The 25618-nt window shown below is 35.5% G+C and overlaps 1 protein-coding gene across 1 annotated transcript; it reads right to left on the bottom strand.

The window, feature by feature from the left end:
- Positions 1 to 2183: 2183 nt before the first annotated feature.
- On the bottom strand, positions 2184 to 12674 carry LOC136714334 (calreticulin). The gene is made up of 9 exons (XM_066691769.1): positions 12456 to 12674; positions 11595 to 11696; positions 9992 to 10195; positions 9095 to 9189; positions 8448 to 8657; positions 7905 to 8018; positions 6716 to 6859; positions 3928 to 4020; positions 2184 to 3368 (listed from the first exon to the last, which is right to left on the bottom strand). Exons 1-9 carry the CDS (start codon positions 12538 to 12540, stop codon positions 3195 to 3197), a joined length of 1221 nt encoding a protein of 406 aa, XP_066547866.1. The 5' UTR covers positions 12541 to 12674; the 3' UTR covers positions 2184 to 3194.
- Positions 12675 to 25618: the final 12944 nt, after the last annotated feature.

The following is a 25618-nucleotide window of genomic DNA, read 5'->3' as shown; positions in this document are numbered from 1 at the left end:
GTACGGCTAATTTATTCCTGAAAGTGATTGTTAAATTATTGCAACACCTCACTTTAATCAATTGCAACTAAGTATACAAAATAAGGGTGTCTCTGAAATATGTCAAACCCTCAAAATAGGTTATTGTACAGGACTGGGAATCTATAGATTTACGCGTTTGGAGTTTTTGCTATTTTGTTGCTTGCTTTGAGATTGATGTTAATTGGAGTTTATATGGTTGGTTTATTCTATTTGGATTACTTTGTTTGAATTTAATTGGATTTGATTTGGTTCTCACTTGTGTATGTTGTGATATTTGCACTTTAAGAACCGAATCCCCTCTGACTTTGTTGCAGGGCAGCAGGGATGAGAGGCAGAGGTTAGTGGTACTTCACAGTGATGTCATTGAAGCTCTGCAGGGGAAGTAGGGGGTAGAATAAAGCCAAGTTCCAGGGCCTCAGTAATGTATTCCTCCATTGCCTGTGACTCAGGGAGAGAAAGAGAGTAAATGCGTCCCTTTGGAGGAGATGTTCCAGGAAGAAGATTGATGGTGCAGTCCCATGGTCGATGAGGTATTCAATGTGTATATAGAATAAGAATGGACACTCAGGGAGAGTCCAGAGAAAATAACAAGTGATAAAGAACCATTGGTAACCATCTTTATATTCCTTTTAAGTCATTTATTTTATTGTGATTGTATTAATAATTTTAATTTCTCAGTATTTTCTTCTTCTTACCATGTTAAAAATGTCTGTAAAGCACAAGCAAGAAAAGCCACTGTACAGAATACAAATAAGAGATTTACAACAAAAACTATCTGCAAGCAGCAATTATTGGTGGCCCAGGAAGCATGGCACAGTAGTACATTACGGTGTAAATTAGATGGTTTCAAATGTATATTGCATCGTTTGTTACACAATAGAGAAGGACAAATTGCAATTGTGGTCTATTTGAAAATACCCATTGGAAACCGTATACTGCAAAAAAAGATAATTGAAGAAAGTACAAGTTTAATTATTTAATTAATTAAGTAAATGTACACAACAGGAGTCCTGGGATTCAGCTTCAAAATATTAGTTTTATGAATAAATTCCAGCTATGTTTAGTTTACTTATTTTCCATGCACTTAATGTTTTGATTTTGATTTCAGTCAATGAGATTGTCTGTATTATTTGAAATTGACCTTGTATTCTTTTAACCTTTATGTATTTATTTTAGTTTACTTGGGTAAGAATGGAAATGTATATAGTGCCATCAATTGAACAAGTGACCATCTTAACTGATCAATCCAAGGCATTAGAAATAGGGTAAATTTGGGAAACTTATGAAACTAACTGGTTTGAGGCTCTTCAGCTATGGAGGCACTAGTTATACTCTCTTTTCAAATCTGGTTAACAGCAAATCATTTTGTAACTTTTCAATTAAAGTTGTTTGCAGCATTAAATCTGGTCATCAAACCAAAGAAAAAAAAAAAAAGTGGAAAAATCCAAACAAAAAAACCCTTCACCCCTTAGATCTTTGCCTTGTAATTCCATGCACTTCTATTTCACCTCACTATAAAGGCAATTACACAGAAGAATGCAAACTTTAAATTTTCTTTAAATTAATTTATTACTGTACAATAACTCACGTACCAGATCTTTTGTATGACAACCTGTAATGGACAAAATTCTCCCCCCAAAAACATAATACAAAATATAAAAAAATAATAATACAAAAAAAAAAAAACCTCATCTACTGGGACAAGTTCCCAAATGAATGTACAGAAGTGCAAATTCACATTTAAATTAGAAGTTAAGGATGAACATTTTCAAACAGGACAAACTAACATTCACTCAGCATGATGTGATCATGATCACTGATGTTTTTTGAAGCACTTGTTCCTGCCTAATAGGAGTCCACATTCCTTGACTGAGTTATGAGGGAGGGAGCCCAACACAGACATAATACCAAACAAAATAAAGTCCCTTCTAGAAATGTAAAACCAGCATGGTCCCTATACTAGAAAGATTAAATGTGCTGAAGAATGACTTGAGGTTTTGAGCAATTCTCTCACTTGTATACAATGTCAATGTATACAAAAAAAAGAAAAGAATGTTTTGGCAGTGGACAATGCATCATATTCACACAACCTTGAGTGCAGGTAAGAGAATAGAGCAAGGGAAGCATGAAGTTCACATACAAAGCAATCCCACACCACTTAGTTTCTCAAAAAAAAAAAAAAAAAAAAAAAAAGGCATAGATTATCTTCAATTCGGATTTGCGTAGTTAACTACAACCACTGATCACAGGCCAAGCAGGACAATCCTACAAACAAATGTTCAGTATCTGTAGGAATCAGTTCATAGATTGAAAAAAATAAATAACATTAATTTAAAAGGGGTTTTAAACAGTTTAATGATTGGAAATATCAACCCATCTAAATGAGGTCACAAATCCTGGAGAGCCAATGACCATATGGATTTATTCAGCTGCACTTTCAACATCCACACATAAGGTCCGAATGACCCATCGGTAAAAGCAGCAGGATGAGTTAACAGATGACCGTTTACAACATTCACTCAAGTGCAATATGACTATTGACAGACATGGGAGGACAACATGTTTAAAAAAAAAGTAAATGGAAGGCTTTCAAATGATGATCTTTAGAAATATGCAATATCTTGAGGTTTTAAATGAACAGGTTACAGAGCAAAATTACAGAAAAAGGAAGACTAATTTCAATGGTTAGAGCAAACAATGCATTAATTCATATAAAAACAAGAAAGGGGCACAATAATGATACAGTTTATATATAAACTATCTGTTTGAGAGATTACACTGGTCTTTTAAAACATAAGAAAATAACAGCAAGTTGATTCCACCTGCCACCACCCCATAAGAATGAATGACTATCCTCCTCCCCTGGCAAAGCTCTCTGCTGGTGCCGACGGACTGGATTTACCCAGAGCAACAAGCTGATTGCAGACACTGGCCAAGATTCCCTAAGCCTCAGCCAGATGATCATTGCTTTGTTCGTTATGGGGGAAATTCAAACAAGGAGGTTGAGATTATGGGAAACATAAAATAAAATAAAATCCAAGATTTGTTCTTTCTTTTGTGATAAGACCAGCCCTTACAAGGCCTGCCTAAAATGTGAACAAAGTCCAGCAGGGTCCCCAACCCCCCTCCCCCAAGTGTCTCTTAACAGGCAGAGTGTCTCTGAGTTTGTGTGATTACAGCTCATCTTTGAGGTTAGAGTCTGTTTCTTCCTCATCATCCTCCACCTCTTTCTGCTCCTCCCCCTCTTCCTCCTCCTCCTTTGTTTCTTCTTTTATCTTCTTCTCATCTTCCTCACGTTTCTTTCGCTCTTCTTCCTCCTGGCTCTCCTTCATTTTCTTCTCTGGGTCCTACACAAAAAGGATTACAAAATACACAAACACAAAAGAGAAATTAACAAGTCATACTGCCAATGTTCCAAACCTTACTCTTTGATTTTAACAAATCTTCCCCTGTAGTAATAAATGTTGGATTATAGAAGTCACTGACAGATGACATTTACATAAGAGCACTGTCCACTCCAGCCATATCCAATTAAGGCTCCTAGCTTCTGGAGCCATCTTCCTGAAGACATTAAAGCAGCTAAAATCAGTTTCTTCTTTTAAAACCCTTTTAAAGATACATTTAAACTTGCTTTTCATTATTTTAACTGAGTAACCTCATCTTTATATTCCTTTTAAGTCATTTATTTTATTGTGATTGTATTAATAATTTTAATTTCTCAGTATTTTCTTCTTCTTACCATGTTAAAAATGTCTGTAAAGCACAAGCAAGAAAAGCGCTGAATAAAATATTATCCTTATTATTTGTAACTATTCCACCTGACCTTCAGCTAATTAAAACAAGTCTTACTCAACTGCAATATGTACACCCCAAAACAGGTGATGTCCTTAGAACTAAATGATTTACCTTGGTTGCACCCCACATTTCATTGCCCACTTCTTCAGCAAATGTTGAATCATTTGTGATCAGGAAGTTGTCGAAGATTGTGCCACTTTTCACCTAGAAAGTCCAATTAAGTCAACATAAAAACACTTCATCCATAATGTGCACAGGGATTAGTCCATAGGCCATATTCTGTATCATTTAGGTTTGTTCCCGTAATCAGGTGTCCAAAAATAATATAATTAATAATTAAAATGGTAAATCTCAAAGTTCTCCACGTGATTTTTGCCATTATACTGACTGACTCATCACACTTGAAATGCACGGATAGAATCAATGCGCCAATTTAGCCAATCAGAGGGCTGTATTGATCGAGTTCTGGCTGCGTCCGTGGGCGAGCGCGACTCTCCTTATCAAACAGGAAAACACAAGAAACACTCTGATTATACGTGTATCATACATATCAACAGAGTGGTGAATTAAGGAGTACAGGCTCTTACAGCAGTACAGTGAAGTAAAGTAGTTGAAAGGGCCCTGAAATTGACAGAATTCAATGGAGTTGACTGGACATTAGCTTAAGTGGAATGAAGATCGCCTTACCATGCTTGATTGACAGATTGAGTTGACAGAAACTGGCGCCAATGAAGGCGATTTAATTTAATGAAATAAGATCGGATTTCACCTGACATGCTATAGACCAGTGTTTCTCAACCGGTGTTCCAGATGGGTACAGGTGTTCCGTGAAAAAAAATTTGTTACTAGCTAACATTACATTTAAATGAAACCCCCATTCACGTTTTTAATAGTAAACTAAAGTTAACTAATACAATGTTGCTTATAACTCATACAATTGACAAACATAGAGCTTATAAACCAATAAAACATGTGAAAGACCTAAGGTCTTGTCAAATTTAAATACAATAAATGACATAAGCTCTGCATTAATATTCAAATGTTGTTGCATAGTTCTGTCTGTTCTCCCCCTGCACACCCACTTTTCTGGTTCCATGTGTGAAACACGTTGAACCACCCTCTCCCCCACAGTCCTTTGCGCATCCCAGAATGCTTTGCGGAGGAAACTGTGACGTTACCTCCGGTGTTTGGTAACCCTACACTCCAAAGGAGGAAGAGGATATAGAGAAGCGAGGGCTGAGCCAATCCACGTGCACATCCGGGACACTGCTCTCTGCTGATTGGACATTATTTGCCTTATGATTACTACTGTTAGGGCTGCAACAACTAATCGATGAAATCGATTACGTCGATTATTAAAAATCGCTGGCAACGAATTTCATCTACCGGGGCACGGCTACGAAAAAAAAAAAAAAACAACCTCTAAAGACGGCACCGGCTACAGCTACACCCATGGAAAGCTGTGAAAGTCTTCTAAAGTATGGGAGCACTGTACACTGAACACTGCACAAAAGACAGTCTGCTGCAAAATGTGCAGAGCTGAACTCACACGGTGCAGGAACGCAATGATGTATGAGCACCTGAGGAGAAAAACAGGAGTCGTGAGGACAGGGAGGAAGAGCTCAGCTGGTACAGGCAGTGGCACTGGATCCGACACGGCATTTATAGTCTGACATCCGAAAAGTGTCCATCAACGACATGGCACTTTTTATTATTATTATTATTATTACAATTTGGATCGGTTAAAAGTACACAGCCTTTTCGTTTCTTGAACTGGTATGTGTCAAACAAGCTACGTATGTTTCTTTACCTCCTCAACTACATTATTATTAATATTCATATTATACATTTTATTTATAACAATCTTATACCCGCGCGCTACACTCAAGCAAGTTAAAACAGACAAAGTAAGCAAGAAAACAAGCAGGGTAGCCAATAAAGGGGAGCAAGCAATAAAAAAAAGCCTAAGAGGATTTTAAAACTTGCAACTAACAGAGATCCTTAAAAACTTATTTAAAAGGGTAATTTTTAAGACATTTAAACTAGCATGGGTAGCGGTGCTTCTCAGAGCCTCTAGAAAGTGCATTGCACAGCCGCGGCACAGTGCTGCAGAAGACTCGGTATATATGATCAAATTAGTGCTGTAAATATTGAATTCAAAATATAAATATATATCTTAAACGAAAAGACTAATTGAAAATGTTTGAGTTTCATTTTGAGTTTGCAACAGGGCTGCTGAAGAAATAATGATCTTTTACATAATGTTAAAAATATCACACATAAACTACACCTCATCATAAAGACACAAAAGCAGAGTGCATGTTTCAACGTTAAACTATTTATTTAAAACACTATTTTACTATAAAAATAATATTTTACTTTTAATGTGTTGTTGTTGATTTGTGCTTAACCACTTTGTAGAATTCTAGCTACATCAGACAGTCGGTACCTTTCCTGCCCGGCTCCTCACGATAAAGCGATGAAATACCATTTTTATTTTTTAACAAAAGTACGAAGTTTGATGTTGTACTACTGAAATACTGGCAAGTTTCACGTGGAGAACTTTCATTTCCAGCTTAAGTACATATGAGATCAAGAAACCATTGAGAGGAAGTAGTCCCCATGTCGGTGTAACGGAACCATATTTCTAGCCACATTCTGAATTAGTTTATGGTCTAGATGTATGAATTTAATCTGCTGCAGTAACAAATAACTGTCAAATTTGGAGCACATATTTCAATTGTAAATGCCTCCCATGAATGACTATATATACACATACACACGTTATTAATATCTTTAATCTATTTAGACATGTATATATACAATGCAGACGGCCTTGCGCTACAATTCCCAGAAGCCCTGGTAGAGGGATCTAGATGTAAACAGTAATGCTACTTACCTGCCATAAGTCAAGCCCAAGGACACCAATGCTTTCGTACTTGTAGACTTCAGCATCAGCAGTGTATTCAGGGTTGTCAATTTCTGGGTGCACCCACTTTCCTTTGAAGTCAGGGTTGTCAATTTTGCGAGGCTTCCATTCACCCTGGAAATTGATATTTTGGTTAAGACCACTTTCACTTGGATTAGGTGATCTAACCCTAGGATTATGAATGCTTGGTAGCATGCCCAACCCTCTTTCTTTATATTCACCATTCATGTCACCAAATTCTCAGAACACTATTTTTAAACACAATAAAACAGGCTAATCATTTCAGTCTTTAACAGTTTAATTTGACAACAATTTGTAGTCATGTAGACACTGCAGGCTGATAAGGTGTTCTCCAGAATATTAAAGACTGAATGACACTGGAGTCAAGAGACCTCACATGATCCATGTTAACATGGGCATTTGTTTATTTTTAACTGCTAAGTATGGTTAAGTTTGCAAAATATGTCTTTTCAGATTTCCTTTGGATAATTTCCAAGTCCTAGGTTTGGGTAATGCAGAGATCAATTTACACTGAATTTTAAATACTGCCTTGCAAAATTGGTTAGCTAGTAAATTGTTGACAATTTCCAATCTCTGCAAAGGGCATTTCCAAACTTTTTAAGCTGCGTACCACATTTCAAATAATATAGTCCACCGCATACCCCCATCGGAGATGGAGTCTCATATATGGCTCTCTGGCTCGGTACAATAATGCAATACAACAAAATGCATAAGCATACATACACAACAATTAGTATTACATTACTATTGAACCTTTCACACAAGAGTTCTAAACACTATGCTGTGCCACCGTATGCAAGTTTTTTTCAGGTGCTCAACTTTAAGCTGCATATTATTACTATTGCAGAAATTCAGCCTATCTACAAGCATATACAACGATACGCAGAATTGACATACACAATGATGTCCGCCATTACAGGTATGCATACCTCAGTTTGAAAATAGATTATTTAGACAAACAAACCTACAACAAAAGTAATTTATAATTCAAACACTATAGTTAACGTAAAACTATTTTGTATCTGCAGGAACCTCTCCCAAAGGGTATTTACAATGTATTTGTATTTTAGAGGTAAAAGAGGTGATTTAATATAGATTGTACACAATTTGTATTCAAAACCCAGGTCATCTATGCTACCTTGTACTCAGGGTTGGTGATCATCGGAGGCTCCCATTCACCATCCATTTCATCGTCCCAGTCCTCTGGCTTCTTGGCATCAGGATCAGGAATGTTTTCAGGCTTATCCCAGTCCTTTACAGGCAAGAAAAACATACAAAAACAAACATTACTCAAGGAAACTCTTGCATTCATATACAAAAGAAAATCACTGCCACCTGGCCAAACAAATGTGTGAAGCAGAAAAATTATAATTTTTAAATACAAGTGCTCTTGCTCTCATCCACTATGACTGGGAGGATGATGGGGGTTTGCCAATGATTCATCATCACCCTGACCCCGTCAAGAAATCTGAAACACACCACCATGCCTTTGCAAATTTCTGTGGGAATCCCTGATGTTTAAGTATAAAAAAAAAACTATGCATGCATAAGAGAAAAAGGGACAATTGAAGAGCTTTCTACACAGAAATTATTACAGCAACCTGTGTTGACTTTAAACCCACCCAACCCTGGAGGTCTTTGGCTTGGTGAATCCCTGTCATGGGGGAAACAGCACACCCACCTCAGGCTTGGTGTCTTCAGGGTCGTCAATCCTCTCCCGCTCATCCCAGTCCTCAGGTTTCTTGGCCTCAGGGTCTTTGATCTTCTTGGGTGGCAGGAAATCCCAGTCCTCCTCCAGGCTGCCAGACTCTACCTTCTTATTGTCAATCTTCACTTCATATGTGTTGTCAGGGCGGACAATCAGTGTGTACAAGTGACTGTATTCATCATCCTATAAAGAGTTTCAAAATAGGGTAACAAATCTGAAAATTCCCGAAACATTGTGAGGGCTAATACAGAAACTTGTCTTACTTTTCAACATTTTAATTTCTCTTCAATTTATATATGTACAAAAATGTTCCAACTGCTTCCAATGTTAAAGGTCTCAGGGTATTATGTAATCTGCTATTAACAATCCTACCCATTACATTTTGGGACATGCAATGAATTGTGCTTCACGCCTTCAAGTGATCCCTGAAGCCTTGTTAGCTGCTATAACGGCATTATTGTACCAGTTTCCATTTTAACAACATATACCATTCTGTCTACACATTGCCTTGTGGCAAAGTGGCAAAAAAAACTAAATGTTAATGTTTTTTTAAACAGGGATTCAATTCAATTAAAACCTCAGGTTAGGATCAGTAGCTAGAACACAAAAACTCCCTTTACCTTGCATCGAATGTCTTTGTTGATTAAGTGGTTCTTTCCTTTGTAATTAAAGATAACATGAACTTTTTTGGTGCCAGGACCACAGATATCAGGACCTGTGAGACAGAAGTTAACATCAGGTAAATTAACAGCTACATTGCAGTGAATGCATGCTGGGCCATAATTTATAATATAAATCCTGGCACCAAGACTACTACACAGCTATTCCATTGTTTCATTAAACGCAAGGGAGGTAAAAAAAAAATGTTTCACATCAGAGGATGCTTCATATCATTAGAAAGCTGAGAGTCTCAGCTTTCATGGGATACCAAACACTTAGCAAACAACAGTGAAGAGTACACATGGGATTAAAGAGAAGCACACAGATGTGGTGCCCTTATAAGGGTACCAGAGGGGTTTGTCAGCTTAAGGGGTAAAGTTTATCTTTATCTCCGATTGTTTATTTGTTCTGTTTTAATTTCAGAGTACACTGAGACATTAAGCTAAGTAGATTTCAATAAAAACTAGAAAAATTGAGGTGTTCTATAACTTTTGACCGGTAGTGTATATACAAACATACATACACAAATTGCATAAAACGATAATTTTAGGAACCATGCTAGTTTCCCTTTAAGCAAACCAGCAGAAAAACTATTTGTGGTGCCACTGGTTTGAGGAAATACGTTATGAAGTCTAGTATGTATGAATAAAAGCCATCAACATGCACATATTCAAACTAATTTAAATATCCGAAACAGTAATATCAGCTGCATAATACATCATTAATTAGATCACCACCTAAGGATGCCTCTGTAATTGGAAACTGAATTATAACTGACAATCTAACTTTTTTTTTTTTAATAAAGAGAAACCATTTTAACAAGGTGGCAACCAGGTCACAGGGAGAAGGTCACTTACCAAACATTAGGTTATAGTTGGAGTCCCCATGCATATCCTCCTGGTTGAGATCTGCTGGGAACACTTTGATGTAACCACCTCCACAGTCGATGCTTTGCTCATGTTTTACTGTGAACTGAAGCACCAATGTCTGCCCCTCATTGCTGAACGATTCAAACCGTGATGACAGAGAGTAGAACTTGGCATCCTGACTGGTCTGCAGACCTGAAGTTGTCATCAAGGGGGAAGAAAGAAACAAAAACAGGATGTAAAGTGAATTTCCATATAATATTGGGATACTTTAAAAAATATATACAAGTCTGAGGTATAAACTGTTTCTAGCTGGCTCCACTTGATGAACTAATGGTTACAGCAATTTGCTTGCACATTTCTCCCTCCACCAAACACAGTGGGTCTCATTAGAACAGCAAGCAAAAATAAAATTAAGCAAAAGGAAACTTCCAATTACAGTGCTACAAGTAGCTGAGTTGTGGGAAGAGAGAAATCCACTACTATAGATTAGCACAGATACTGCAAATACATATTATAATGTGCATCACAAAGGAATTTCCCTTCCTCTCAAAGACACTAATAACTAGAGGGACCGATCCTTCGGGATCTAAGCTTCCAACATTATATTTCTAAAGAGCTGCAGGTAATGTTACGAAACTCTTTAGGGTGGGGGGGTATGTTGCCTTTTCAATTTAATGTGTCAATACTGGAGTATGATTTTTGTAAACGTATCCGTTTGGTTCCTTTTAAGCAAGAAGGATACATAATTTCAGGACTACACAAAAAATTGCTTTCCTTACAAAATCAGACTGCAACACGCATAATGAACTACAGATCTGAAAACCAGATATTACCTAGACAGTTTCAGCACCTGTTTGAGAACAGCAGCCTAATACAGCGCTAATATAGAACATACAAATATAAAGTTTACAAACGAGAGAAGGCCTTTCATGATTTTGAAGACTTGAATCAAGTCCCCACGTAGTCTCCGCTGTTCCAGGGTGAAAAGGTTCAGTTCCCTCAGTCTCTCCATAAGACATTCCCTTCAGACCTGGAATAAGTCTGGTTGCTCTCCTCTGAACTGCCTCTAGAGCAGCGATATCTTTCTTGAAGTGTGGAGCCCAGAACTGTACACAGTATCCAGATGAGCTCTAACTAGTTCAGACTGTACAATGCACATTACTGCCCTTGTTCTCAATTCTACACTTTTGACAATATACCCTAACATGTATGCCTTCTTGCCTTGTTTACCTTTTGAGCATTAGTTTTACTTAAAAATGTACTTAAAAGGAGTCATACTTAAGATGCATACCTTCACTAAGCCAGCAACCCTGTCTCAAAAAACTGAATCAGAGTGTACGGGGAAGCACACTGGTGTTGCACAGTGCCTTTTTGGGAAGTATTAAAACCGCATTTCTCCTGTTGTACAACTGTTAAAAAAATCATAGAACATTTTCATTGTGAGATTCACAAAGCAGTATCAATACAGAATTGACAACCTGAATTGCAGAAGAGTTTGGAGAGCACTCAAGTATTTTTTTTCTACTTAGCTCCTATTAAGCAAACTGCATTGTGAAGACGCAGACACTGTAAGGAAGAAAGTCCAGATTACCTTTGTCTTTCTCGGCATCACCGTAGAATTTCCCGGCTGTCAGGACGAACTTGCCGTAGTCCGACTTGTGTCTGGATTCCACCCAGCGGCTCTTCCAGGCATCTGCGCATAGACATCGCACACGCTGCTTTTAATCAACACTTATTTTTTATAATAAAGTCTAAAGTGCGTGGAAAGGAAGCATGTTTTTTTAAATATTATTATTGTGTTTACTATGTATTCACTCTGCATTCATCAGAGAGAAAATGTCGGTCTACCCTCAATGATCCTGTCCATGGACACTGGCATGGAGGAGTCGGTATTTTTTTTGCAAGATCATCGCTACTTTAAGTCTGTCCATGACATACCATCTTAAAAGTTATCTACAATACACAAATATGGTGAACTTCTCTTACACAGACATCACTCAAAATATGTAGCGATTGTAAGCATTTTAAATACATGGAGTAACAACTTCAAAGTGGATTTTTAGATTAAAGTTACAGTTTCATGCATGTTTTAAATCCAATCTAGAACACACATCAAAGAACTAGGCTTTCCTTGGGAATAACAAACATAATTCTACCTACATCAAATGTCTTAATCCACACTTGGTATCATTCATATATATATATATATATATATATATATATATATATACATTCTATTATACACACGTATTTACATGTATCAATTATTTATATTAAAACAAAAATCTATCCTAAATGATCGACATCCCTCCATTTAACCGATTAATGGAACAAACAGATGCCCTTTATTATTATTATTATTATTATTATTATTATTATTATTGTCCAGGGATAAGACGGAGCTGAAAATAAAATAATAATGCATCCTAACCCTTTGCCAGTTTTAACTTACCCTCATCATCAAATTGCTCCCGAAAATAAACGACAGGCTCAGCGCAAGATGCAGCCATTAAGGCCGCCAACACCAAGAATTTCATATTGGGGAAATGCCGTTTGATTGTAACTACACTATACACGATATCAATTTGTTTTGTAAATAATTATATTTCCAATTTTCTCCGCCTGTCCCCTCTGTGACTCCCCCTCCTGTGAGCCTGCTCTCCGCCGCTGCTTCCTCGGGAGAAAGGCAGCTCCTCTCGGATCACAACAGATGTCTGCTGCGCATTGGCTGCCGACTGAGTAGGGATGTGCCAGCGAACAGAGCCAATCAACGGGGAGGAGTGGAAGAGCGACAGACGCTTTCAGCCAATAACAGCCGACCACGCGTTGGACTGTCACCCCTCTCTCCCGGCGTGTCGATGCGGCATCTGTGCATTTGGTTGTGGTTTGCGAAATCAAACGTTCAAATTGAAATGCACACGTTTTTAGGTTCATTACAGTATTCAGAAACCAAACAGATAATATGTCATTTCCCAATACCTTACATTATCCGTTTCACATTACAAATTATTGCTACCTCATTTGAACCCCATTGTGGGTTTGTTCCCTTGACATTTCCCTATGACGCTTGACACCAATGTTAGCAATAATTATAATTATTTCAATAACGTAATTGAGCTCACTGGATTACAAATATAGATGTTTTGTTACCGTGCTTGGCATGCACCTATATTCTATATTGCATTCTATATTGACACTGTATGATTGCGTTATTTTCTGTTTATCACCCTGTACATTTCGTTTTCTGGGGTTGAATCAGGATTAATAAGGATTCATTATTATTCATTAGGGCAATTTGGAGAAACCAATCAATCAGCAACATGTCTTTGGGAAGTGGGAGGCGGATCACCCAGAAAGAAACCTAACACAGGGAGAACATGCAAATTCTACACAGGCGCACACCCAGCCCAGAACTGAGCCTGGGTCCTAGGAGCTGTTAGGCAGCAGTCAGTAAAAGCTGCTCCCAGGGCCGTTTCTAGCCTTTTGGGAGGCCCCTCACATTTTTTCCTGTTCCACATTTTTCCAATGACATATGTTTAGTGGTTTACATGTTTTCGCCCCAGCTAGGCTTAGTCATAGTCACCATCATGTGTAGTTTCAAGTCTGTCAGTCAATTAAGGTCCTGAGTGCTAATTATTACACATGTTGCAGGTTTAAATAAGTCTACCTAGACCAGGGGTTTTCAAATGTTGTCAAAATGAGCCTCCCTGAGCAATGACAAAAAAATGAATGCAAATCCTCATAGATTACTAAAACAACACAACAATCATGAATACAAATTTGATCAATATAGAGGTCAGTATGAGTTGCAGAAGTATACATTTTAAGATAAAAACAGTAGAAATTGAAACAGCTAAAATACAACTTTACAACCATTTAAGAAACATAACACAAACCAATGATATATTAATTCTGTATAATATTAATTATTCCTAGCTTACCATTGAGCGGGTTGTGTTTGTTTCATCAATGCACGGGATTTAGACAAGAAGTGGCATAAGTAATCTTCCGAAGAACACCGGGAGCGATATTTTGTTTTAATTGGAGTTAATGCTGAGAAGCCGCTGCATGTTAAATCAGCTTCGTCATATTTTCGGTGTTGCCTTTTGCTGCAAGCTCCGCTGCTTGCCTGACTTCAACTTGCACCCGCTAACACACAATTACCACAACTTGTACTTCTCTTTAAGGATATTGATGAATTTACTCGTCGGTGTAAATGCACAACGAACATTATTATTATTATTATTATTATTATTATTATTGTTGTTGTTGTTGTTGTTGTTGTTATTTTATAATATATATATATATATATATATATATATATATATATATATATATATATATAACTTTTTTGTTGTTGTATTTTTACTGTAACTCGCTCCAGCCTTCCTTGACACACTCCTGCACCCCTTTGCAAGGCACACCGCAAAGTTTGATGTAGACCAAGTTACAATTGTCAAATCCCATTTGCAAATTTTAATTTACTGATAACTTGCAGTGTTATAGTAGCTCTTTAATGAGGCCAAAAAAATAAACTCTTCCAGATCCTATGATGGCATGTTTCTAGAGCATCATTTATGTTTGATTCCATGATCAAACATAAAATCCAATTTGAAAACGGACCACTGTTCTGTTTTATTTTTGTTTAATGTGGCACTTTGCTTCTGTGTAAGTGTAACTTTTGTTTTATAATGTATGAATGTGGCCATCAAGAACGTAATAAATATGAATAGCATAGAAAGTCAATTATTAGGGCTGCAGTATGGTCAGAGGCTGTCCTGGAAATGCAGCGTGTAACAGGAGCACACTACTGCCACCTCCTGGACAGGATATCCGTCCATTGTAGGGCAATGGACAAAATTAATTAAGTACAGTCTTTGATACAATTGACCATTACATCTATTTCACCATGTTCTGTTCTGATTTAAATCTTAGCTGACAAAAAGACTCCAATATGTACAGATTCATGAAAACTGCTCACATTTAACTATTTAACTGAGGTTTAGTATTGAGTACCACTGAGATCAGTCCTCAGACCTATATTTGTTTTCCATGCTCCCTTTTGGGTGATATGACTCGACGATACAATGTTAACTTTCACAGCTACGCAGAAGACACACAATTATATTTGTAAGTAAACTTGAAAAATACCATAGCAATACAAACACTAAACTGCTATCTGTTCGAGATTGAAATTTGAATGACAAGTCATTTCCTTATGCTTAATTCTGATTAGACAGAAATCCTAATATTAGGGGACAAAACTCAATGCAGAGTTTCAACAACTATGTGCACAGTGGGTAGATCAGGCATAATGTTCAATATTTCATTCAACATTAATAAACATGATGTTTTAATTAAATGTATATAAATCTTTTTTATCATATTGATTATGGAAAATATTTAAAGAAAATAATATGAATGTGGAATGTGCCTTAATCCAATGTTTTGTAATGTTCCCTGGGCATTCAAAGGAATACCACCTACTCATTATGACAGGTAGAAATAAACAGCTTTATTAATTATGCAGGATGAGAATATAGATCAGAAATTGAAATGGAGAGAAAGACTGACCCTTTCAACTTTATACAACGAATGCCCCTTTCCATAACACCATCTTTCCCCTTTTAACACTTTCCTAACCCACCTTTAGTTGTCACATTACAATATTTATTGCAGTGCAAAAGGTCTCAATTCATCAACTGTGTAATCTCTGATTAAAATGTGAATGTCTTTATGTTTAAAGGCTGCTTTAATCCCATTCCGACTCAAAGTGTTGCAGTGAACATGGAGCCACATGAGGACTGGAACAGAGGAGACTAACATTCAAGTGTTAAAAATCATGAAAGGCATTGACAATGTCAAACCAGAGGAGCTTTTCCAGATCAGCAGGGACACACGGACCTGGGGACACAAATGGAAATTGGGCTTCAAGGCATTCAAGACATAAAACAGGAGACACTTCTACACACAGAGAGGCGTCACAATCTGAACAAACTCCCCAGCGATGTGGTTGATCCTGGCCATAATCCTGTCCAGAAAAAGAAATTAACCTAATAACAAAATACAATTCAGTCACATTGAATATGTTCTGTAAGTATTTAGTATTTAGGAAGTACTCATGCACTGATGCCTTGTTTGTAAAGCCGCATTCAGACAACCCTCCCACAACCCTGCTTCCTTGGATTCACAGTTAAAAATCTTTACAATCCTTTAGGATCCCCACTTTATGTATTGTCTGTACTGTTATCTATAAGTGTGCTAATGGAAGACATTTTGAAACCCTGAAAGTCAAATACATATAATATTAACATGGTTTAATGTAAAATGAATTTTAATAGAAATATACTATAATAATACCTAATAAGTTAAGTTAATAAATTTAATTCTCAAATCATGAATAATTCATATTTTACATGACAATGATCAAGATCCTACACAACTGTAATTTGACAGTTCAGATCATCTTATTTTGATAGTTTGACTGGTCTAATGCCAGTCTGACAGTTGGGTAAACATTAAGATTCACTTAGACTTAGTCTAAAAAGTTAGCCTCCTCACACATTCTTGGTCAATGGTGGCTTAACCTATTTTTGTTGTGGGCAAACACAAAACCGTGCCCACGATGTGGCAGTGAGAGCCGAGTGCTACAGGTGCATGAGAAAGAATAAGCTACCTCACTCACACCATGTCACAGAAGCTAGGGAGTTCAACTGATGATCAAGATGATATATATAGTTGTCCAATCTTCTGGTCTGCAGGCATTTGGGAAATAACAGATATCAATCAATCAATCAATCAATTTTTATTTGTATAGTGCCCTTCGCAGGGTAGCCACAGAGCGCTTTACAGACTGGTAAACATACAACAAACGTACAGTAAAATAAAACACATAAATACAATAAAATAAAAATATAGACCTGTAAACAGATAGATCTGTTTTAGTTTAGTATCACACTGTGGTACATTACAACAGCTCTCACTTTGTGTCTCTGCCATGATGGATCATCCCTAGTTTCTGTGACATGGTGTGGGTGAGGTAGCTTATTTGACCTCATGCACCTGTAGCACTCGGCTCTCACTGCCACATCGTGACTTGGTTTCATTCTGTAAAGTTGGATGTAATCAACTGCATTACATATGCTTTAAAAAGCAATTTTACAGCATTTCTTGTTGTTTCAAAAGATTGATGAAATGCAGTGTTTTCTTGCAAGTTTCCTTGAAAACTCTATACCTATGACAGAGTATGCCCTTAAGTATAGTGTGGCAGCATATCAGGCTGAGAGAAGCTTGATTTGGATGGTTTTGCAATATATTCATTCTGTAAAGTTAGATGTGCTTAACTACATTACATATGCTTACAAATGCAATTTTACAGCATTTCTTGTTGTTTCAAGTCAGAACTGACTTGGTTTCAAGAATTTGAAGAATTGTAATGTTTTCTTGTAAATACATATGTAAACTGTTCACGTATGAGAGATAATGCCCTTAAGTATAGTGTGGGAGCACTACAGGCTGAGAGAATCTTGATATGGATGGTTTTGCAATATATTAATTGTGTTAAGTTAGATGTGCTAAACTCCATTAGATATACTTACAAATACAATTTTACAGCATTTCTTGTTGTTTCAGGCCAGAACTGACTTGATTTCATGAGATTTAAGAATTGAAGTGTTCAAGCAAGTTTACATGTAAACTTTTCACCTATGACAGAGAATGCCCATAAGTATAAAAGTAAAGTATATCAGAGTGAGAGAAGCTGTATTTGGTTGGTTTTGCAATATATTCATTGTGAAAAGTTAGATGTGCTCATCTCCATTAGATATGCTTACAAATGCAATTTTACAGCATTTCTTGTTGTTTCAGGTGAGAACTAACTTGGTTTCAAGAATTTGAAGAATTGTAATGTTTTCTTGCAAATACACATGTAAACTCTTCACCTATGAGAGATAATGCCCTTAACTATACTGAAGGAACAAATGAGGCTGAGAGATGCTTGATATGGATGGTTTTGCAAAATATTAAATCTGTAAAGTTAGATGTGCTCAACTGCATTACATATGCTTTCAAATGCAATTTTACAACATTTCTTGTTGTTTCAGGTCAGAACTGATTTGGTTTCATGAGATTTATGAATTGAAGTGTTTTCTTCCAAGTTTACATTTAAACTTTTCACCTATGAGAGAGAACGCCCATGAGTATAAAATGGGAGTATATCAGACTGAGAGAAGCTTGATTTGGATGGTATTGCAATATATTCATTGTGTAAAGTTAGATGTGCTCAACATTATTCGATATGCTTTTAAATGAATTTAACAACATTTCTTGTTGTTTCAGGTCAGATCTGACTTGGTTTCATGAGATTTATGAATTGATGTATTTTCTTGCAAGTTTACATTTAAACTTTTCACCTATGACAGAAAATGACCATGAGTATAAAATGGGAGTATATCAGACTGAGAGAAGCTTGATTTGGAAGGTTTTGCAATATATTCATTGTGTAAAGTTAGATGTGCTCAACTCCATTAGATATGCTTACAAATGCAATTTTCCAGCATATCTTGTTGTTTCAGGTCAGAACTGACTTGGTTTGAAGAATTTGAAGAATTGTAATATTTTCATGCAAATACACATGTAAACTTTTCACCTATGAGAGATAATGCCCTTAAGTATATTGTAGGAACAATTGAGGCAGAGAGGCTTCGTATGGATGGTTTTGCAATAACTTCAATCTGTAAAGTTAGATATGCTAAACTACATTTCATATGCCTACAAATGCAATTTTACAGCATTTCTTGTTGTTTCAGGTCAGAACTGACTTGGTTTCAAGAATTTGAAGAATTGTAATGTTTTCTTGCGAATGCAAATGTAAACTCTACACCTATGAGAGATAATGCCCTTAAGTATAGTGTAGGAACAAATTAGGCTGAGAGAAGATTGATTTGGATTGTTTTACAATATCTTCAATCTTTAAGGTTAGATGTGCTAAACTACTTTACATATGCTTACAAGTGCAATTTTACAACATTTCTTGTTTTTTCAGGTCAGAACTGACTTGGCTTTAAGAATTTACTGAATTGTAATGTTTTCTTGCTAATACACATGTAAACTGTTCACCTATTAGAGATAATGCCCTTAAGTATAGTGTAGGAACAAATGAGGCTAAGATAAGCTTAATTTGTATGGTTTTGCAATATATTCATTCTGTAAAGTTAGATGTGCTCAAATGCATTACATATGCATACAAATGCAATTGTACAGTTTTTATTGTTGTTTCAGGTCAGAACTGACTTGGTTTCAAGAATTTGAAGAATTGTATTGTTTTCTTGCTAATACACATGTAAACTCTTCACCGATTAGAGATAATGTCCTTTACTATAGTGTGGGAGTATTTCAGGCTTAGATAAGCATGATCTGGATGGTTTTGCAATATCTTAATTCTGTAAGGTTTGATGTGCTTAACTACATTACATATGATTTCAAATGCAATTTTACAACATATCTTGTTGTTTTAGGTCAGAACTGACTGGGTTTCATGAATTTGAAGAATTGTAATGTTTTCTCACAAATACACATGTAAAGTCTTCACCTATTAGAGATAATGCTCTTTACTACAGTGTGGGAGTTTTTCAGGCTGAGATAAGCTTGATTTGGATGGTTTTGCAATATGTTCATTCTGTAAGGTTAGATGTGCTTAAATACATTACATATGCTTACAAATGCAATTTTACAACATATCTTGTTGTTTCAGGTCAGAACTGACTTGGTCTCAAGAAGTTGATGAATTGTAATATTTTCATGATAATACACATGTAAACTCTTCAACTATGAGAGATAATGCCCTTAAATATAGTGTAAGAACTATTGAGGCTGAGAGTAGCTTGATTTGGATGGTTTTGCAATATCTTCATTATGTAAGGTTAGATGTGCTTATCAACATTGCATATGCTTACAAATGCAATTTTACAATATTTCTTGATTTTTCAGGTCAGAACTGACTAGGCTTTAAGAATTTACTGAATTGTAATGTTTTCTTGAAAATACACTTGTAAACTGTTCACCTATGAGAGATAATGCCCTTAAGTATAGTGTAGGAACAAATGAGGCTGCGAGAAGCTTGATTTGGATGGTTTTTCAATTACTTCATTCTGTAAAGTTAGATGTGCTTAACTGCATTACATATGCTTACAAATATAATTTTACAACATTTCTTGTTTTTTCCGGTCAGAACTGACTTGGTTTCAAGAATTTGAAGAATTGTAATGTTTTCTTGCAAATACACATGTAAGCTTATCACCTATTAAAGATAATGCCCTTAAGTATAGTGCAGGAACAAATGAGGCTGCGAGAAGCTTGATTTGGATGGTTTTTCAATTACTTCATTCTGTAAAGTTAGATGTGCTTAACTGCATTACATATGCTTACAAATATAATTTTACTACATTTCTTGTTTTTTCAGGTCAGAACTGACATGGTTTCAAGAATTTGATGAATTGTAATTTATTTTTGCAAATACCCATGTAAACTTTTCACCTATGACAGATAATGCCCTTAACGATAGTGTGGGAGTATGTCAGGCTGAGAGAAGCTTGAATTGGATGGTATTGCAATAATTTCATTTTGAAATGTTAGTTGTGCTCAACTGCATTGCATATACTTTCAAATGCAATTTTACAACATATTTTGTTGTTTCAGGTCAGAACTGACTTGGTTTCAAGAATTTGATTAATTGTAATGTTTTCTTGCAAATATACATGTAAACTCTTTACCTATGAGAGATAATGCCCTTAAGCATAGTGTAGGAACAAATGAGGCTGAGAGATGCTTGATATGGATGGTTTTGCAATATCTTCATTCTGTAAGGTTAGATGTGCTTCACTACATAACATATGCTTACAAATGCAATTTTACAATATTTCTTGATTTTTCAGGTCAGAACTGACTGGGTTTCATGAATTTGAAGAATTGTAATGTTATCTCGCAAATTCATATGTAAACTCTTCACCTATTAGAGATAATGCTCTTTACTATAGTGTGGGAGTATTTCAGGCTGAGATAAGCTTGATATGGATGGTTTTGCAATATCTTCATTCAGTAAGGTTAGATGTGCTTAACTAAATTACATATGCTTACAAATGCAATTTTACAACATATCTTGTTGTTTCAGGTCAGAACTGACTTGGCTTTAAGAATTTACTGAATTGTAATGTTTTCTTGCTAATACACATGTAAACTGTTCACCTATTAGAGATAATGCCCTTAAGTATAGTGTAGGAACAAATGAGGCTAAGATAAGCTTAATTTGTATGGTTTTGCAATAAATTCATTCTGTAAAGTTAGATGTGCTCAAATGCATTACATATGCATACAAATGCAATTGTACAGTTTTTATTGTTGTTTCAGGTCAGAACTGACTTGGTTTCAAGAATTTGAAGAATTGTATTGTTTTCTTGCTAATACACATGTAAACTCTTCACCGATTAGAGATAATGTCCTTTACTATAGTGTGGGAGTATTTCAGGCTTAGATAAGCATGATCTGGATGGTTTTGCAATATCTTAATTCTGTAAGGTTTGATGTGCTTAACTACATTACATATGATTTCAAATGCAATTTTACAACATATCTTGTTGTTTTAGGTCAGAACTGACTGGGTTTCATGAATTTGAAGAATTGTAATGTTTTCTCACAAATACACATGTAAAGTCTTCACCTATTAGAGATAATGCTCTTTACTACAGTGTGGGAGTTTTTCAGGCTGAGATAAGCTTGATTTGGATGGTTTTGCAATATGTTCATTCTGTAAGGTTAGATGTGCTTAAATACATTACATATGCTTACAAATGGAATTTTACAACATATCTTGTTGTTTCAGGTCAGAACTGACTTGGTCTCAAGAAGTTGATGAATTGTAATATTTTCATGATAATACACATGTAAACTCTTCAACTATGAGAGATAATGCCCTTAAATATAGTGTAAGAACTATTGAGGCTGAGAGTAGCTTGATTTGGATGGTTTTGCAATATCTTCATTATGTAAGGTTAGATGTGCTTATCAACATTGCATATGCTTACAAATGCAATTTTACAATATTTCTTGATTTTTCAGGTCAGAACTGACTTGGTTTCAAGAATTTGAAGAATTGTAATGTTTTCTTGCAAATACACATGTAAGCTTATCACCTATTAAAGATAATGCCCTTAAGTATAGTGCAGGAACAAATGAGGCTGCGAGAAGCTTGATTTGGATGGTTTTTCAATTACTTCATTCTGTAAAGTTAGATGTGCTTAACTGCATTACATATGCTTACAAATATAATTTTACTACATTTCTTGTTTTTTCAGGTCAGAACTGACATGGTTTCAAGAATTTGATGAATTGTAATTTATTTTTGCAAATACCCATGTAAACTTTTCACCTATGACAGATAATGCCCTTAACGATAGTGTGGGAGTATGTCAGGCTGAGAGAAGCTTGAATTGGATGGTATTGCAATAATTTCATTTTGAAATGTTAGTTGTGCTCAACTGCATTGCATATACTTTCAAATGCAATTTTACAACATATTTTGTTGTTTCAGGTCAGAACTGACTTGGTTTCAAGAATTTGATTAATTGTAATGTTTTCTTGCAAATATACATGTAAACTCTTTACCTATGAGAGATAATGCCCTTAAGCATAGTGTAGGAACAAATGAGGCTGAGAGATGCTTGATATGGATGGTTTTGCAATATCTTCATTCTGTAAGGTTAGATGTGCTTCACTACATAACATATGCTTACAAATGCAATTTTACAATATTTCTTGATTTTTCAGGTCAGAACTGACTGGGTTTCATGAATTTGAAGAATTGTAATGTTATCTCGCAAATTCACATGTAAACTCTTCACCTATTAGAGATAATGCTCTTTACTATAGTGTGGGAGTATTTCAGGCTGAGATAAGCTTGATATGGATGGTTTTGCAATATCTTCATTCAGTAAGGTTAGATGTGCTTAACTAAATTACATATGCTTACAAATGCAATTTTACAACATATCTTGTTGTTTCAGGTCAGAACTGACTTGGCTTTAAGAATTTACTGAATTGTAATGTTTTCTTGCTAATACACATGTAAACTGTTCACCTATTAGAGATAATGCCCTTAAGTATAGTGTAGGAACAAATGAGGCTAAGATAAGCTTAATTTGTATGGTTTTGCAATAAATTCATTCTGTAAAGTTAGATGTGCTCAAATGCATTACATATGCATACAAATGCAATTGTACAGTTCTTATTGTTGTTTCAGGTCAGAACTGACTTGGTTTCAAGAATTTGAAGAATTGTATTGTTTTCTTGCTAATACACATGTAAACTCTTCACCGATTAGAGATAATGTCCTTTACTATAGTGTGGGAGTATTTCAGGCTTAGATAAGCTTGATCTGGATGGTTTTGCAATATCTTCATTCTGTAAGGTTAGATGTGCTTTACTACATTACATATGATTTCAAATGCAATTTTACAACATATCTTGTTGTTTCAGGTCAGAACTGACTGGGTTTCATGAATTTGAAGAATTGTAATGTTTTCTCGCAAATTCACATGTAAACTCTTCACCTATTAGAGATAATGCTCTTTACTATAGTGTGGGAGTATTTCAGGCTGAGATAAGCTTGATTTGGATGGTTTTGCAATATCTTCATTCAGTAAGGTTAGATGTGCTTAACTACATTACATATGCTTACAAATGCAATTTTACAACAAATCTTGTTGTTTCAGGTCAGAACTGATTTGGCTTTAAGAATTTACTGAATTGTATTGTTTTCTTGCTAATACACATGTAAACTGTTCACCTATTAGAGATAATGCCCTTAAGTATAGTGTAGGAACAAATGAGGCTAAGATAAGCTTAATTTGTATGGTTTTGCAATATATTCATTCTGTAAAGTTAGATGTGCTCAAATGCATTACATATGCATACAAATGCAATTGTACAGTTCTTATTGTTGTTTCAGGTCAGAACTGACTTGGTTTCAAGAATTTGAAGAATTGTATTGTTTTCTTGCTAATACACATGTAAACTCTTCACCGATTAGAGATAATGTCCTTTACTATAGTGTGGGAGTATTTCAGGCTTAGATAAGCTTGATCTGGATGGTTTTGCAATATCTTCATTCTGTAAGGTTAGATGTGCTTTACTACATTACATATGATTTCAAATGCAATTTTACAACATATCTTGTTGTTTCAGGTCAGAACTGACTGGGTTTCATGAATTTGAAGAATTGTAATGTTTTCTCGCAAATTCACATGTAAACTCTTCACCTATTAGAGATAATGCTCTTTACTATAGTGTGGGAGTATTTCAGGCTGAGATAAGCTTGATTTGGATGGTTTTGCAATATCTTCATTCAGTAAGGTTAGATGTGCTTAACTACATTACATATGCTTACAAATGCAATTTTACAACATATCTTGTTGTTTCAGGTCAGAACTGACTTGGCTTTAAGAATTTACTGAATTGTAATGTTTTCTTGCTAATACACATGTAAACTGTTCACCTATTAGAGATAATGCCCTTAAGTATAGTGTAGGAACAAATGAGGCTAAGATATGCTTAATTTATATGGTTTTGCAATATATTCATTCTGTAAAGTTAGATGTGCTCAAATGCATTACATATGCATACAAATGCAATTGTACAGTTTTTATTGTTGTTTCAGGTCAGAACTGACTTGGTTTCAAGAATTTGAAGAATTGTATTGTTTTCTTGCTAATACACATGTAAACTCTTCACCGATTAGAGATAATGTCCTTTACTATAGTGTGGGAGTATTTCAGGCTTAGATAAGCTTGATCTGGATGGTTTTGCAATATCTTCATTCTGTAAGGTCAGATGTGCTTAACTACGTTACATATGATTTCAAATGCAATTTTACAACATATCTTGTTGTTTTAGGTCAGAACTGACTGGGTTTCATGAATTTGAAGAATTGTAATGTTTTCTCGCAAATACACATGTAAAGTCTTCACCTATTAGAGATAATGCTCTTTACTATAGTGTGGGAGTTTTTCAGGCTGAGATAGGCTTGATTTGGATGGTTTTGCAATATGTTCATTCTGTAAGGTTAGATGTGCTTAAATACATTACATATGCTTACAAATGCAATTTTACAACATATCTTGTTGTTTCAGGTCAGAACTGACTTGGTCTCAAGAAGTTGATGAATTGTAATATTTTCATGATAATACACATGTAAACTCTTCAACTATGAGAGATAATGCCCTTAAATATAGTGTAAGAACTATTGAGGCTGAGAGTAGCTTGATTTGGATGGTTTTGCAATATCTTCATTATGTAAGGTTAGATGTGCTTATCAACATTGCATATGCTTACAAATGCAATTTTACAATATTTCTTGATTTTTCAGGTCAGAACTGACTAGGCTTTAAGAATTTACTGAATTGTAATGTTTTCTTGAAAATACACTTGTAAACTGTTCACCTATGAGAGATAATGCCCTTAAGTATAGTGTAGGAACAAATGAGGCTGCGAGAAGCTTGATTTGGATGGTTTTTCAATTACTTCATTCTGTAAAGTTAGATGTGCTTAACTGCATTACATATGCTT

Source organism: Amia ocellicauda, chromosome 19 (genome assembly GCF_036373705.1).
Source record: "Amia ocellicauda isolate fAmiCal2 chromosome 19, fAmiCal2.hap1, whole genome shotgun sequence".
NCBI classification, from domain to species: Eukaryota; Metazoa; Chordata; class Actinopteri; order Amiiformes; family Amiidae; genus Amia; species Amia ocellicauda.
The sequence above is the reverse complement of the archived record's forward strand: the minus strand, read 5'-3'. Positions and strand labels throughout refer to the sequence as shown.

Excerpts from the sequence above, each read along its gene's own strand:
- LOC136714334 (XM_066691769.1), bottom strand. The coding sequence starts at position 12,540 with ATGAAATTCTTGGTGTTGGCGGCCTTAATGGCTGCATCTTGCGCTGAG. Across the intron at positions 10,196-11,594 it reads TGATGCCGAGAAAGACAAAG|GTCTGCAGACCAGTCAGGAT; the intron begins GTAATCTGGACT and ends TGACAACTTCAG. Across the intron at positions 8,019-8,447 it reads CTGAAGACACCAAGCCTGAG|GACTGGGATAAGCCTGAAAA; the intron begins GTGGGTGTGCTG and ends TTGCCTGTAAAG.